Source organism: Amblyomma americanum, chromosome 8 (assembly GCF_052857255.1).
Source record: "Amblyomma americanum isolate KBUSLIRL-KWMA chromosome 8, ASM5285725v1, whole genome shotgun sequence".
Classification (NCBI taxonomy): Eukaryota; Metazoa; Arthropoda; class Arachnida; order Ixodida; family Ixodidae; genus Amblyomma; species Amblyomma americanum.
Genome location: NC_135504.1, coordinates 9,507,960 through 9,522,851, shown reverse-complemented (window position 1 = coordinate 9,522,851; position 14,892 = coordinate 9,507,960). Strand labels below are relative to the sequence as shown.

At 48.4% G+C, this 14,892-nt stretch overlaps 1 protein-coding gene across 1 annotated transcript in view; it reads left to right on the top strand.

Moving 5' to 3' along the window:
- The window catches only part of LOC144100890 (fatty acid synthase-like), a 46,720-nt gene that overhangs the window by 10,267 nt on the left and 21,561 nt on the right, over nucleotides 1–14,892 (top strand). Inside the window, exons 9-17 of the mRNA XM_077633800.1 lie at nucleotides 289–977; nucleotides 3,009–3,225; nucleotides 4,560–4,814; nucleotides 6,788–6,961; nucleotides 7,773–9,003; nucleotides 9,943–10,097; nucleotides 12,201–12,410; nucleotides 13,468–13,797; nucleotides 14,714–14,833. Of these exons, the coding sequence (XP_077489926.1) occupies nucleotides 289–977; nucleotides 3,009–3,225; nucleotides 4,560–4,814; nucleotides 6,788–6,961; nucleotides 7,773–9,003; nucleotides 9,943–10,097; nucleotides 12,201–12,410; nucleotides 13,468–13,797; nucleotides 14,714–14,833 (3,381 nt within the window). The remainder of the gene's footprint in view (nucleotides 1–288; nucleotides 978–3,008; nucleotides 3,226–4,559; nucleotides 4,815–6,787; nucleotides 6,962–7,772; nucleotides 9,004–9,942; nucleotides 10,098–12,200; nucleotides 12,411–13,467; nucleotides 13,798–14,713; nucleotides 14,834–14,892) is intronic.

Sequence of the window (14,892 nt, the reverse complement as noted above, 5' to 3'; positions counted from 1 at the left end):
TACTAGAAAGTCGTCTCCACTCGTCGTACTGACGGCCTAGTTGCTGATCAGACCGTTGTATGTAGTGTCGTAAATTATTTTGTTGAGACGGCAGGATTTTCCCGAGACCATTTGGTATGTAACGATTTGGGAAGGAAATGGGAATATTTTAACTGATTTGAGAAATTCGCAACATGGGCTTTTTTAAAGACCTCAAACTTGGACTACTCCACAACGACCTCGCCAGTGATGTAAACGTATGTTCGCGCCTGAGGCTTCGTCGCGTGATAGCTATAGTTCCGTTTTCAGGGTTGACTTGGGAGGAGGCGACGAAGCGCTGTCGCGACGGCGTCCTCCCTGCGTGCCACAACGCCGAGGACTCGGTGACCGTGTCCGGCCCCGCCGACGCCGTGGCCAAGCTAGTCGCCGAGCTCAAGGCCGAAAACGTGTTCGCTCGCGACATTAACTGTCTTAACGTGGCCTTCCATAGCAAGCACATGCAGAGCATCGGGCCCTCGCTCCAGGAGGCCCTCGGAAAGGTCGTCCCGCAATCGAAGCCCCGCACCGAGCGCTGGATCAGCTCGTCGGTTCCCGAGAGCCGCTGGCACGAGCCCATCGCCAAGCGCTGCTCGGCCGACTACCACGTCAACAATCTGCTGTCGCCCGTACTGTTCCGCGAGGCCCTGCAGCACGTGCCCAAGGACGCCATCGTGGTCGAGATCGCGCCACACTGCCTCCTGCAGGCCGTCCTGAGGCGCGCCCTGGGCTCCGGTGCCAGCTGCCTGGGTCTGATGAAGCGCGACGCGGACAACCCAACCTTCTTCCTCAGCTCGCTGGGCAAGCTGCACACTCTGGGGGTCCAGCTGGACCTGACCCCTCTGTACCCACCAGTGCCGTTTCCCGTGCCTCGCGGGACGCCCAACATCTCTCACCTGGTCAGCTGGGACCACTCGCAGCAGTGGACAGTTGTTGGATGGACCGACTTCACGTCAGCACAGGTGCACAGCAGCGGCTAACACTTGTGGAAAACTTCCTTGTGACGAATGTACAGGACTGAGTGATATAAGGGGGAACAATTAGTTCGCACTGAAGAACCAAAGTTATGGTTAATTCTGCGCGGAACTTAAAAAGGCACCAAAAATAGTCCATCTAGATGGAAACCACGTCAAAAAATTGGAAAGTCTTAAATAATGTGACTTCAGATCCAGCGTCTAGTGTTAATGGTGATGTGTAAAATAGAGCTGAATAGTTCACAACACACATTGGCCATTGATTGGTCATACTACATTGAATTGCAGGACGGACTAATCCGACCAGAAGGCACGTCACAGTCACATGACAAATCGTCAACGAAAAACTGCTCATGTGATCAATTATCCCGTTAATAACGATGGTGACGTAATGGTAACGTCATTTAATGCGAACGACACTAAGCACAGAGGCTGTTTTACACCTGCCGGCGTAAAAAAGAAGCCTTGTTTGCTCCTCCTGCTTGGCAAGGGATGGCTGACTGCGCGCTAATAAATTTTTCTGTGCTCGTATTGATTCCACCTCTAACGCAAGGTTGTGCTTATGAATGTGAAACGGGCCAGGTGGTGCTGGTGTCGTCTTCATTAGCAGAGTTTAAAGCTTCGGAAGGCACAAAATGGAAGCAGGAAGGGCTTTCGTTCCAATTTTCTTCGTATTTTATGCCATAGACACATAGAAAGATATGAGATGTGGAGTTTAATATAGACGGCATTTCAATCGCATCCACCTGCAAATCGTGTGCGTGAAACACTGCATTCACCACTACTCCTGGTTATCGCTTTGAAACTTCATGTGCCGATTATGTGTTCGGAGCTTTAGAATTTTTGTTTTTGATCAGGGTAGAAAAATTATTACGCACTGTCTTTGTGGGCGGATTACGGTTACCGGACACAACTTTTGTACTGATACTAGGAGTGATGCTGAAACGCCCTTATGAGCTTGTTTTTATGCTTCTTATAAATCGCTTTCATTCTTCGTGGCTTAATTGCCAACAAATTGTCTATTTTGTCTCAGAACAAAATTATCTGATGAACAGCTCATGACGTAGGAAGAGAAGGAAAGGTGAGAAGTTTAACTGGAGAGTAGTAGTAGTAGTAGTAGTAGTAGTAGTAGTAGTAGTAGTAAGTGGTTTATTAAAATAATAATAAAAAGGAAGGAAACGATTTTTGCTAGCCTCCGCATCTGCCATCGATACTGAAGCACCTGAGCTGTGGCAGCGGAAATAAAGGATAGCAGGCAGAATAGAGAAATGAAATGAAAGAGGTGAGGGGACACAATGAGAGGATAGAGGGAGGAAGGAAGCGGTTTTATACCCTACACTGGGGGAAAGGCGTAGGAAGAAAAGGGAATTTGAGGAAATTGAAGTCACTAAGAAAGTGCATGGGGCAAAGTTACAGCCTATATTTCAAAAATATTTCGAATATTTATTCCAACATTACACCATACAGATATAATGTCGAGGATGGCAGGCAAAAAGCCTTCTGGAGGCTTGACCGGTCCTGCATCCTGGTGTACACTATATCGCGCAGGCCCGACGCTCTCAAAAAGTGCAACAGCTCCTGGCCAGCCTTCGCCACCGACAATCGCCGCGGCCACTGTACGAAAATCTTTATTTCAGTCAGCGAACGTAGATCAAGGCGCTCCAGCGCACGGCATAGAGAATGTGTTTGGCCATGACATAATATTTAGAAAAAAATATATATATATATAGAGCGGGAAGCCCGGTGACTTATAAATAGCTACAGAGTATGCATGCATGCATTCTGTGCAGGGCTTGCCGGTTTAATTAGCTGAGTGGGACAAAAAGGGACGTAATGTGTCCGAGACGCAGAACTGAGCTGGTAATGAGAGGTACATGCAGGGCACCTTTATCGACTGTTAAGGGAACGGAATGGTGCCCTCTCAGATAAGATAAGACGTTTTCTGAAATAAAATGGTATTGTAACTCGCCTAAGCGCGTTATGTACTAAGAACCACATGGATGCCTCTTCTGGGGGCAGGTGTCTGAAGAGATCGTGAAAGTGGACCTCCAGGCCCACGAAGACGACGCCTACCTGGCCGGGCACCAGCTGGACGGCCGCGTACTCTTTCCCGCCGCCGCTTACATGGTGCTCGCCTGGAAGTCCCTGGCCAAGCGAGGCGGCAAGCCCTTCTACCAGACGCCTGTGGTGTTCGAGAACGTCACCCTCCACCGGGCCACCATCCTCCCGAAGAGTGGTGAGCAGTCCGATTAGTAGCTTGGGGGAAGGGGGGCGGGGTCATTTTAGCAGTAGTAGTGGTTTATTAAAATAATAATAAAAAGGAAATATAAGATTTTTGCTTGTCCCGGCATCTGCCATCGATACTGAAGCACCCGAGCTGGGGCAGCGGAAATAAAGGATAGCAGGCAGAATGGAGAAAGGAAATGAAAGAGGTGAGGGGACAGGAAGAGAAGATAGGGGGAGAAGGGGGAGGGGAATTTTCAAGGCTGCTTTTGGAGGCAGTGTTGGGTGAGTCCGACGCGAGTACGTATTTGGCCACGCCACGAGAATTCAGGTAGCGCTAGGCCAATGAACGCCAGGCCTTTCCTTAGTTCCTACGACTGCCTCCTTGCTATAAATGTGGCCATTATGTATTGCGCTCAGCCTATCTTGCTCAAATGCTATATATAGGACTGTGTATCGCTAGTCTCAGATCACGTTACACGTGGCATAGAAGGTTCGTGCAGGTATTTCGAAAAAAATTCGTAGCGTGTGACATGTCGGGGCCCTATCAAAAGTTGGCTCCATGCTTATGGTGACATTGGCTGAGAAATTGCCGCTGAAAAGCCTCGCGACCATGAAAAAAAAACACTCAATCGTAAACTGTGGCGTTTAGCTTCCCGAAGCGACACACATTACCAACGATCATGGTTTAAGAATGCAGCGCGAAAAGACAAAGACAAGCGAAGAAGTACACAGGACTGGCGCTGACATAGGACTTAAGGGACGCCACTTTGCCCTGTATCGCCCAGTGGGATCGACCGAATTGGAGACAAGTATAGATTTAAGAGCGCGATGCATGCGCCTGCTTTGGTGTCTGTGCCACCCGATACATTTTAGCAGGGGCTTTGTTGACTTCAGTTCAATTTAGCTGTTGCAATGAACTGTCTGGGCGGATGAAATTCAGTTCGATATAATTACTGAATAATTTGTATTGACTTCAGCTCATTGGGTTGAACATAAATTTATTCAATTCTTAATTTCAATGCGGATTGAAATGGATGTCACTCGGAATAAAGTCAGCGGAAGAACAAAACTACAGATATCATGCACCAACTGTCTATTTTCCTTCATGCATTTTCTTTCCGTTGTACCTTCGTTGACCACGTGGTACTATCCTTCCTCAGTTTTCATTGTGTGGAGTGACGCACTAACTTTTTAAGCTCTCTACCCTTCAGAATTAAATGTTCACACTAAGCGGTGCACAAAATGTCCAGGACAAAAATGCGTCGATATAGCCTTCGAAGGCTTACCTTCCTGAAAAACGGATCCTTGGCTGCATGCATTGAACTGTCTCCGGTCCTTTTGCAGGCCCCGTGAAGTTCCTGGTAAACATCATGCGAGCTTCGGGCGAGTTCGAGGTTTGCGATTCCGGCACTGTGGCCGCAAGTGGTCGCATCCGTATGGCCGAACCAGGAGAGAAGCTCCTCGACAAGGAGCCGCCGGGCACGCCCCCCGAGACGGTGGCCTACGAGCTCGAGACCGAAGACATCTACAAGGAGCTCAGGCTGCGTGGCTACCAGTATCATGGCGGCTTCCAGGGCATCCTCAAGGCCGATCTGCTCAGTGAGTGTTGTTTCACTTTTTTTGCTCGCTCTTCTTGCCGGGCCTTTTCCTAATAGCGTTTTAATCCTTATCAGCGTCAGTGTTATTCGGAAGCTTTGTGCCTGAATTTGCTGTAGACAGATAATCAGTGCAAGCCTTTTTCCTTTAGGAACGACAGTGCTTGCCTCGCTAATAGCTCTAACTCTGAACATGCCTTTGAATTCATTGCGTCAGTTTTCTTGTCCAAGATTTGAACTGTTCTCTTCATCTCCTCACTGAATTTTTCAACATGCGGATGGATGAAGAAATGCTAAGAGCGTCCCTTCGAAGCGGGGCGATGCCGTATTCCTCTCAGCTCCATGTTTTTTTGTCAGTTTTAGTGCGTTAGCAGTATAGTATTAATTCAGAGAAAAAGCCGTGGTTTTTATGCGTGTTTAATCACCCATCTCTACTCTTCCGAGGGCCTCCACCCACTAAACCAACCACTTACCTTCGACGCCCCACCTCCACCACCTAGCCTGTTCACCAGGGAAGGGAAAAAGCGGTAGCAAAATAAAATTCGAACACGGAAGGGAAAGGCGATCAATCTAAGAGACCAATGCACAACGTACACTGATAATGCAGATTTTCCGCCCCACGTCGTATGATCGCCTGTGCATAGTCCACCATTGATTTCAACGTGAAGTACAACCTAGAAACTTGCCTTTTAAACACAGACTTCAGTGCCTTTTAGGCTCTTCCGGCTTTGAATACTAAACTTCTGCGCTTGGGCCTCTGTATTCACGTTGTAAGCTTCTCGTCCTCCAACCGTTGCCTGCTGACGTCGAAGTCGGGCCGTCGTCATCCTTGCACCTACAGGGTCTCGGATATGCTCATTGTGCCTGCATCGACGAATAGATGGATGCTGCTGCAGTCTAAAGAGATATGCTCAATAGTTTCTTCACATCTACCGCACACTGAACATGAATACTCATATTTTTACTACAGATGCGCTTTCTAAGGCTTTAAAAAGCATACGCTTCTGTAAGTTTAAAGGCTGTAAATATTGATATCGCTTTAAAAAACAAAATCGTGATGCGGAGTATTATCACGCGACACAGCACGTCCTCGGGAGCTAAAGTAGAAGACGAAGCTATGTGTAGAATTTCAGCAGCAACATTAAAACAGCAAAACAAATTGATTATAGAGTGTTAGGTCCACATGGTAGTTTTTCGCGATGAACGTTGTTCGTTTCAGGGTTGTTGTATGTAGCAAGATCAAATTGCTGCGTTTGCCTCTTCGTCAATGTTAATTATTCTGTTGGGCCATGCAGTGCGAGCTCTCGATGGTGGTCTCATGTGATCCGGGGCAAGTTTGGTGTGCACACTATCATGACGTGAGGGCGAGGGAGGCCACGGTGTAGTCAGCGCTGAGCCACCCACGTACTAGTACTAGTTTCGAGCAACCAACTCGCTGGCGCTAAGGCCCAGCCACTGAGGTGCTAGTACTGGTGCAGGGCAATCCATGTGGTAGTGGCACCGAAACAACAACTTACTACAGTGATAGTGCCAAGCCACAGGTGGTAGTAATGGTGGTGAACCACCCACGTGCTAAAGCTGGAACAAGCGCCGAGGTAGCCACATACTAGCGCTTGTGTCAAGCCCGCTGTGTACTACTGTCAAGCCACTAAGATTCTAATACCATCCTACCCGCTTACTTGTGCAGGTTCCGAACCACTCATGTGCCAATACTAACGACGGGCCACCAGCGTGCTATAGTGCTGGTTCCAGAGATGATCCAGGCGACCACTTATTAATGCTAGATCCGAGTCACCCATGCACTGCTAATTTTGCCGAGTCACCTATATACTAATGCCGGGACACCCACGGCACAGTCCGTCACACATACAGAGGTCATGTGCGCGTGTTGTGCGCTAGCCCCGAATCCTTCTTGAGCTTCTGGTATTCATATCAACAATCAACGTATCCTTCCTACGCGTGACTGTTTATTGACAGAGCCATACGGCAAGCTCCAGTGGGAGGGAAACTGGGTAACCTTCATCGACACCATGCTACAGTTCAGCGTCCTGGGCAGCCCGCAGCGAAGTTTCAACTTACCCGTAAGGATACAGTCGTGCCGTGTCGACCCAGGAATACAAGCGCGCGTGGCTGAAGAGGTTGGAGACGCCGGCAAGTTTCTCCTCACTTGTGTTCCTTTCTCATTGGCACTTTCCTTATGCTCTGGGTGCAGCTGAAACTGCGGTTTTCCTGCTCAGGCAAAATCGGCTCCAACTAAGCAACAGCTAACACCAATATGAGCGAAGATTAATAATAATAATAATTGGTTTTTGGTGGAAAGGAAATGGCGCAGTATCTGTCTCATATATCGTTGGACACCTGAACCGCGCCGTAAGGGAAGGGATAAAGGAGGGATTGAAAGAAGAAAGGAACAAATAGGTCCGTAGTGGAGGGCTCCGGAATAATTTCGACCACCTGGGGATCTTTAACGTGCACTGACATCGCACAGCACACGGGCGTGCGATGTCATGCACACGAAATGTTTACATTGTAGCTGTTAATGAAAGCGGATTTTACTGAAGGCTGAAATCGCTTGCAAGGAACTTCTGAAATATCTGTGATTTCAAAATGTAACAGAAGCATCGTGATTTCTATCATTTTTTAAAATGTAAAAAATACGGCCATATTAACACCACAAAGAGAAAATAAATACTGGCATCTACGAAGAGAGTAAATTTTTGGAACCTTGAAAGCTATAGCATCCTCATCAGCCCCACAAAGACGGGCCAAGAATTGCAATTGATTAATGACACTTGATTATTGAAAATAATTGCGTTCCCCAGGTTTTAACCGGACGGCATTAAAGTTAATCTGGGCAAATTTGTTTCTAGTGCCATAATTGTTGAGCGTTCGCAAATAAACTCGTGTTATGCTGCGGAGTTGTAAAAACACTTCTCCGTGCTTCGGCAATCCCACCCTACAGGCATCGACATCGTATACGACCGATACCTGAACACGTGCCGAGCCGGCGGCGTCTCTATGCGGGGTCTCAAGGCCAGTGTCGCCCCGCGCCGCGCTGTGCAGCAGACCACACTTCTCGAGGAGTACCAGTTCGTGCCGTACTCGGACGACGAGGCGGCGCGTAAAGAGCGCGAGATGTGCGTGCGCGAGTACATTGATGTGTGCTGTAGCGTCGCCCTGCGCATCCTCGAGTCGTGCGGCAAAAACAAAGCGCAGATTTCCGACGTCATGAACGCCTTCCGAGAGGCGCCCGAGCAGGTGCTCAACAGGTACCTGGAGAATCTTGCTGAGAACCACGGCCTGCTGCGAGTGCTAACCGCCATCCAGCAGCAGGCTAACAACCCAGCATCTTCCCTCGTGTCTACCGTCCAGTCGGCGCTGGCAGCCCACAAGGAGGACCTTGAGAGAGACGTGCTCAACACAGCCCTCTTCGAAGAAAACCCGCTGCGACACGTCCTCGACGTGGTCGTCGAGAACATGAACGTCAAGAAGATTCGAGTCCTGGAACTGGCCGGCGAAGGCAGCGACACGTTCCTGGCACCGTGGGTGTCTCAGCTGCTACGCCTGTCCAACATCCTGCTGAAGATCGAGTACACTATTGCCCACCCGTCTCCGGACAAGCAGGCGTCTGAGCAGCTTCCGGAGGGTACCAGGACCGTGGTTTGGGACCCAGCCAGTGCCTCCAAGAACGGGCTGCCCGATGCTGACCTGATCGTGTTGCTTGGTATCGGCGGGCAGGGCTCAAAGAGCCTCGAGACCCTGGCCGGAGAACTGTCTGTGCGGTGCAGAGAACAGGCCTTCGTGCTTCTTGCGTTGCGGACGGCATTGACCTCGGCCGAGATGTTCCTATCGACCGTCGGTAAAGTTTCTCCCAAGGTGCATGCTATCGACGCCGTGGAGGCAGCCTTCTGTGCCCACGGCTTCCGCTTGGTAGGCCTTAAGTCAAACAACATCTCAACGCTGTTTCTTCTGAGGAAGTCCTCGGCGGCGCCCTTCGATCTAGCGAAGCAGGAAGTGATCACGGTGAAGAACTCCGGCTTCGAATGGGTCGAGTCCCTAAAGGCTAAAACGCTTGAATACGATAACAAGCCCGCCGGAGAGAACATTTGGCTGCTCGCTGAAGATGCTGCCGTTAGTGGCATTGTGGGCTTGACTAACTGCTTGCGTCAGGAGACTGGCGGAAGCCACATCAGGTGAGGACACTACGCGGTGTTTACATATTTCCCGTCGATATGATTTACTAGTGCACTGTCGATCAATAATCGAACTTGGGTGCTCTCATTGCCAGCATAGCCATTACAATGAGCACAGTGAGCATAGTGTTTACAATTAACACGAAAGAACAACGCAAAGAAAGACCCAATGAAAAGGGTCACTACCATTTAGTTTCATTTTTCGTAATTTCTGTGCATTTATAAGGGCCGCCCAAGGCGTTCATCGTATGGGTCTCTTTTGCTGAAAATCAGTTGGGACATTGCGACAGGAGGGTTGTGTCGGTTGAAGGCGGAGCGAAGTACGAGAGGGAAAGACCCGAAGGGGGGGGGGGGGGGGGCGTAGGGCGTCTTATGCATTAGAGCCCCTAGCGGGAGCGAGAAGAATTAACGCTCGCATTGGAGCTGCCACTGTTGGAGCGTGCGAAAGAGCGCGAAAGTGAAGGGGAGAGGAGGCCCGCAACAATAGTGCCCGCACCAGACGCCGAAATCATAAGGACGCTATTAAAAGCGAATGTTAACAGTCGAAAATTTTAAGCAAACTGCTGACAAAGAAATGCTGCACTACAATGCATGATCGCCTGCCAACCTTTTTACTTTTTATGACAGGCCTTTGTCTTAACAAAACTTCCTGCAGCCCTTAAAGTAAAAAAAAAAGTCCTGATGTCAAAAATTGCTTTCGTGCCGAAAGCAATTCCAGCAGTATTACGTCTTTCTGCTTCCATAAAACAGCTATTGCAACCACGTCTGCAGAAAAGTTTGTTTCAATGTGGCAACCAACGACAAGACGGCGAAAATTGTCGTATTTTGTTACCATATTGAAATAGTACAGTTTCTGCGACCTAAGCTAGACTGGTTCACTTCTATAACTGCCAGAAGGAGAATAGGCGCACTAGTCACGCTTTTGTTTTTTCTTGACAGGTGCGTGTTCAACGCCAGCATAAAGGGAGCAAACAATGCCGCCAACTTCCACCCAAGCAACCCAGCGTGCAAGGACATCTTGGAGAAGGACCTGGTGATGAACGTCTTCAAGGACGGACAATGGGGATCTTACAGGCACTTGGTCACGCAGTCCTGTAAGTATAGCACGTCTTTAATCTAGGTGGCTGAATGATGTCTATGACGGCCTGATACTCCCAAACGCTACGAACTAGACGCGTTCAGTTGGGAAAAAAATTAGTGACACGTGGGCGAACCTCTGGGTGCAAATACAGCTGAAATCCTGTTGTGTATTGTTGGTGGAGGATAATGACAATGAAAAGATTTTATTTGGAACTAAAATTGGTGGCTTTTGATCATACGGGAGTCCATTGTATCTTGCAGCCGCCGCAGCCCTTTCGGTCAGCTCCTGCTGATCTTTCGGGTCGGAGCTGGCCAGGATTTCCTCCCACTGCCCAATCCCCCCGTCGGTTCTTTTATCCTTTCTATTTCTATCTGTTCTGGCAGGCCCATACCATGTGGTATAAGTCCACCTCTATGCCACAGTGTTCGTATTGTGGCTTATAATCTTCTGTATAGCTTGCGTAGTCTTTCTGAACTTGATTACGTATTTGTAACTATCATTATCAGCTGTATTTCCTATTCTTTGTCTAGTTCTTCGTCCCCTGGCGCGCATTCCCTTCTGCCTTGCCAATGATGACGGATTTTCGAGTATGTGGTCAGCAGGCTTGAGTATTTGGGCTCGTCAATGCGTTGGGGTGTCCAGGGTAGGAGTGCTCGGGCTGCTTCATGTACGCCTTCGTTCCCCTGTACAGACTGATGCACTGGTGTCCATACGAGCTTTGCTTGCCTTTCGGATTTCTTGGCGTCTTTCAGGATCCTGATGGCTGCCTGTTCTGATGTAGTTCCCGCACACTTCTTGCTCATCTGTTTTAGAGGGTAGCTCTTGTGCGCCCTTTCATAAGTTGCGCGGTGTCAGTCGCAGCCTCGTTCTGTCAAGCCCACCTCGATGAGGTTGCCGCTTATCCCTTTCCTGAATATTAGGAGTTCTGATTAGTTCGAGGCGCATGCTACCCGCATTCTTCTGCGTATGCTTGTACTGTGTTTTCAGCTTCCTGCAGTCGGTTTTGCATTTTCTCTCCATTGCTGCTGTTCATTCATGGTACAATGTCATCGGCGTAGAGGGCATGTTTCATGCCCTCAATGAAGTGCACTTCCTATCGCATTCCCAGCATGGCTATGTTAAATAGCATTGGGGATAATACTGTACCTTTTGGGGTCCCCTTGTCACCCATTTTCATGTGTTCTGCTTCGGTTTTCCCTACGCTGAGGCTAACCATGCGTTCGGCCAGGAAGACTTCAATATACAGTATCTGTACATATTTTCACCGCAAGTCGCGTTCTGTCGGTTGCTTAGTGTGGCCTTGTGCTTGACATTGTTATATGCTTCCTTGAGGTCTAATGCTAGTATAGGTTTGGTTTGGTTGCTTGCTACTTTCACATGAAGGACGTTCTCATGGACTGAAAGGTTTGTTCTGAAGTCAAAGGTGATGTTTGGGGTCCCGCCTTCTTATTCTATTTACTTGTGTAGTCGTTTGTAGATTACTTTCTTCGAAAGTTCCCCCGAGCACAACGTAGCGAGAAGTTTAGCATAATGGATTGGGTATGACAGCTGAGGACGTTATAGTTGGCTCAGTTCATGTGAATCCCGGCTTTGGGGCTTATCGCGCAAGAATTTTTTTACATGGACGTTGGCACTACGGTTATATGGACGCGACACGTATCCTCGAAACGTTCCTTTTTTTCATCTTCGTGGCTGCATTGATCAAGGAAACAGAAAATCTAGGGCAGACAAGTAGCTCAGAGGATGTTTGAAAAGATGACAGGTGTAAGCACACCGTATTTTTTTGTTGAATACTTTGAGGAGCGGCACCTTTGCTAACAACTCCTGGTTCCTCTTTTTCGAGTACCCGCCCGGATTGGGTAGTGCCTATGCCTTTCGGCTGCTGGGTTCAAGGTCGAGGGATCGAATCTTTACCATAGCGGCCGGATTTCTATAAAGGCAAAATGCAGTATCTTCTGTGTGCTGAGCGATGTCTTAGCACGTTAAACTGCAGGTGGTCAAAAGTATTCCAAAAGCCTTCCGCTTCTCACAGCCCGCGTGCTGCTTTTGGACGTTAAACCCTGGTTACCTATTCTATTCTTCAGACCTCATAATTGTTTTTTCTGGTCTTTATTAGGCGGTGCTCCGAAGACAACGACAGAGTACGCCTTCCTAAACGTGAAGACTCGCGGCGATCTGTCCAGTCTGCAGTGGTACGAGTCGCCACTTCGCTACGCGTCTCCCTCTAGTGGCGTCGACGGAGTACTGTGCAATGTGTACTACGCTCCTCTTAACTTCCGTGACATCATGCTCGCCACAGGAAAGCTTTCACCTGATGCCTTGCCCGGTGAGCCCTCAAAACAGTGAGCCGTATACGCTCGCATGTGCACATAATGGTTAAAAAATTTCTTTAGAAACTATAAACTATCAATAGACTTTTGTCTATAAAACCTGTAGACTGGCTATAGACAAATCCAGAGAATGGTCCATAGGCAATAGAGTCTATAAGAAGTGTACAGACTGTCTACAGAGCACTTTCATATGGGATGTGATCGGTAACTCTACACTGGTAGTGAACATGCTCATTTTCTGAAACGCTCCAGCGTCCACTTGCTTGTTCTTGTCAAACGGCGGCGCCCCCTGCGAGCTGGGTTATGAGCTATTGTTGGAGCCTTGCGATTCTTACTTCTCCACTATTTTTATATCCTGTTCATGTAGAGAACGGCACTGAGGAGTTCATTTGACCGTCGAAAGCGTGGTGACAGTTCGTTAACTTACCTGCGCGATTTTGTGCCATTAATAGTGATTAATTGTGATGCACGGGAGCTATGGGATGTTTCGTAAATGCTGTGCTCCAAGAGTTATAAGAAAAGCTTTGCTGTCTTCCTGATCAGCAGATGAGTTGTAAGAAGGGGAAAACAAGGATAATAGACAAGAGTAAAACGATGGCTAAGGGGCTTGAGGCTGGAAGATGACTTCGTATATGGCTTTTCTCGTCGTGCTGTCACTTTTAAAAAGGAATGACCTTTTAACGGTAAGCTGCATGCACCGTATTTGAAACAGTGTGTACGTGAATAGGATTATGCAGCGCTTAGACGTTTGGTGTATCATGTGCATCACTGGAACAATCCTTGTTGTGTGTTTATTCAACAATTCCTTGACACTTGCGATGTGACCAGCGCATCTGCTTCCACAAAGTCTTCACTGAATGCCGACGGCCCGCAACAGATCAATGATACATAACGGCAGTAATGCAGTTCCTATTCAGGGAGTTAAACTTTCATGACATGATGCCTCTTAAGTGCTGTAGAGATGTCAGTGCTATGCTTTGCTAGGCGGAAATAAATTGGCTCAAAGCGGGGTAGAGAAAGACGTGATGCCATTTATTCTTCAACTGGCTGAAGGGAACCTAGGCACTGCCGACTGTGTCCTTGGCCTGGAGTTCGCCGGCCGTGACCCCATGGGGCGCCGGGTCATGGGATCTGTGACCGCTCAGGGCATGGCGACGGCAGTGGCCGCCGACCCCGGCTTCCTGTGGGAGGTTCCCGAGTCCTGGAGCCTCGAAGAAGCGTCCACAGTTCCCGTCGCTTACTCGACCGCCTACTATGCACTGCTGGTCCGAGGGAATATGAGGCCAGGAGAGTCACTGCTGGTCCACTCCGGTAGCGGAGGCGTCGGACAGGCGGCCATCTCTATCGCCCTCTCCATGGGATGCATCGTCTTCACCACCGTCGGTAAGCGCCAAGAGCAGGGCCGTTGCACATCTTGCATGTAATAGGTTCAATGTGAAACGTACAAAATTGTCTTCAATGCTAAGGACTCGCTGTTATTTGTAAAAAGTTCGATACTTTGACTGCGAAATCGTATTTGGGGGAAAACTTGTCTAGTGGTTATAAAGTTCAGTCAAAAAGATAAGTGTTCTTGAAAGCTCTGTCGATGATATAATTTGTGCTACTTTGCAGATCTTACACAGCTCTCACTGTTTTTGCGTATGACATAAAGTGATGCTCTAAACGGTAGTAGTTTTCACATTGTAGATATGTTCACGGGAATCTATGGTCCGCTGATAATTGACAGCTGGTTTGGATGTGCATTTCTTAACTAAGAGCGCGCTATCGAAGTTCATGCATTTTGGTTAAAGAAGCAATGAAAGACCATTACAGGGGACTCAGTTGACTTTCAAGCCGCATGCGCCCACTGCCTACTTTTTATGACGCATTAACTACACTAGTCGGAAGCAGGGTCTAAGTGCCCAGTTTTGAACCAGAAGCTTCCCGCCGATATGTGAGACAGATACTGCGCCATTTCCTTTCCTCAAAACCAATTTGTCCGGAGCCCTCCACTACGGCACCTCTTTCTTCCTTTCTTCTTTCACTCCCTCCTTTATGCCTTCCCTTACGGCGCGGTTCAGGTGTTCGCTGAGATGTGAGACAGATACTGCACCGTTTCCTTTCGCCCAGAAACCAATTTCCAATTTAATAAATTTTCTAATCAGGTTTAGCAGTAGTTCAACTGCGCCTGATTTTTTTAATGTCGATCATGCAGATATTCTTTCTTTTACTAGAGTGTCAAGCAGTTTTCTTTTCTGCTGCATGGAAGGAATTCTGCCGCTGTATCATCACATTTCTTGCTTATTCTTTGCTTCATCAGGGTCGAAGGAGAAGAAGGAGTTCCTCAAGCGGCGGTTCCCTCAGCTGGAGGATCGACACTTCGCAAACTCACGCGACTTATCATTCGAAGAGCACGTGCTTTCAGAGACCAAAGGCCGGGGTGAGCTTCCCTACTCATTGTTTACTTTTTGAAGTTAGCGTTGTTTCTCAGAAAACATG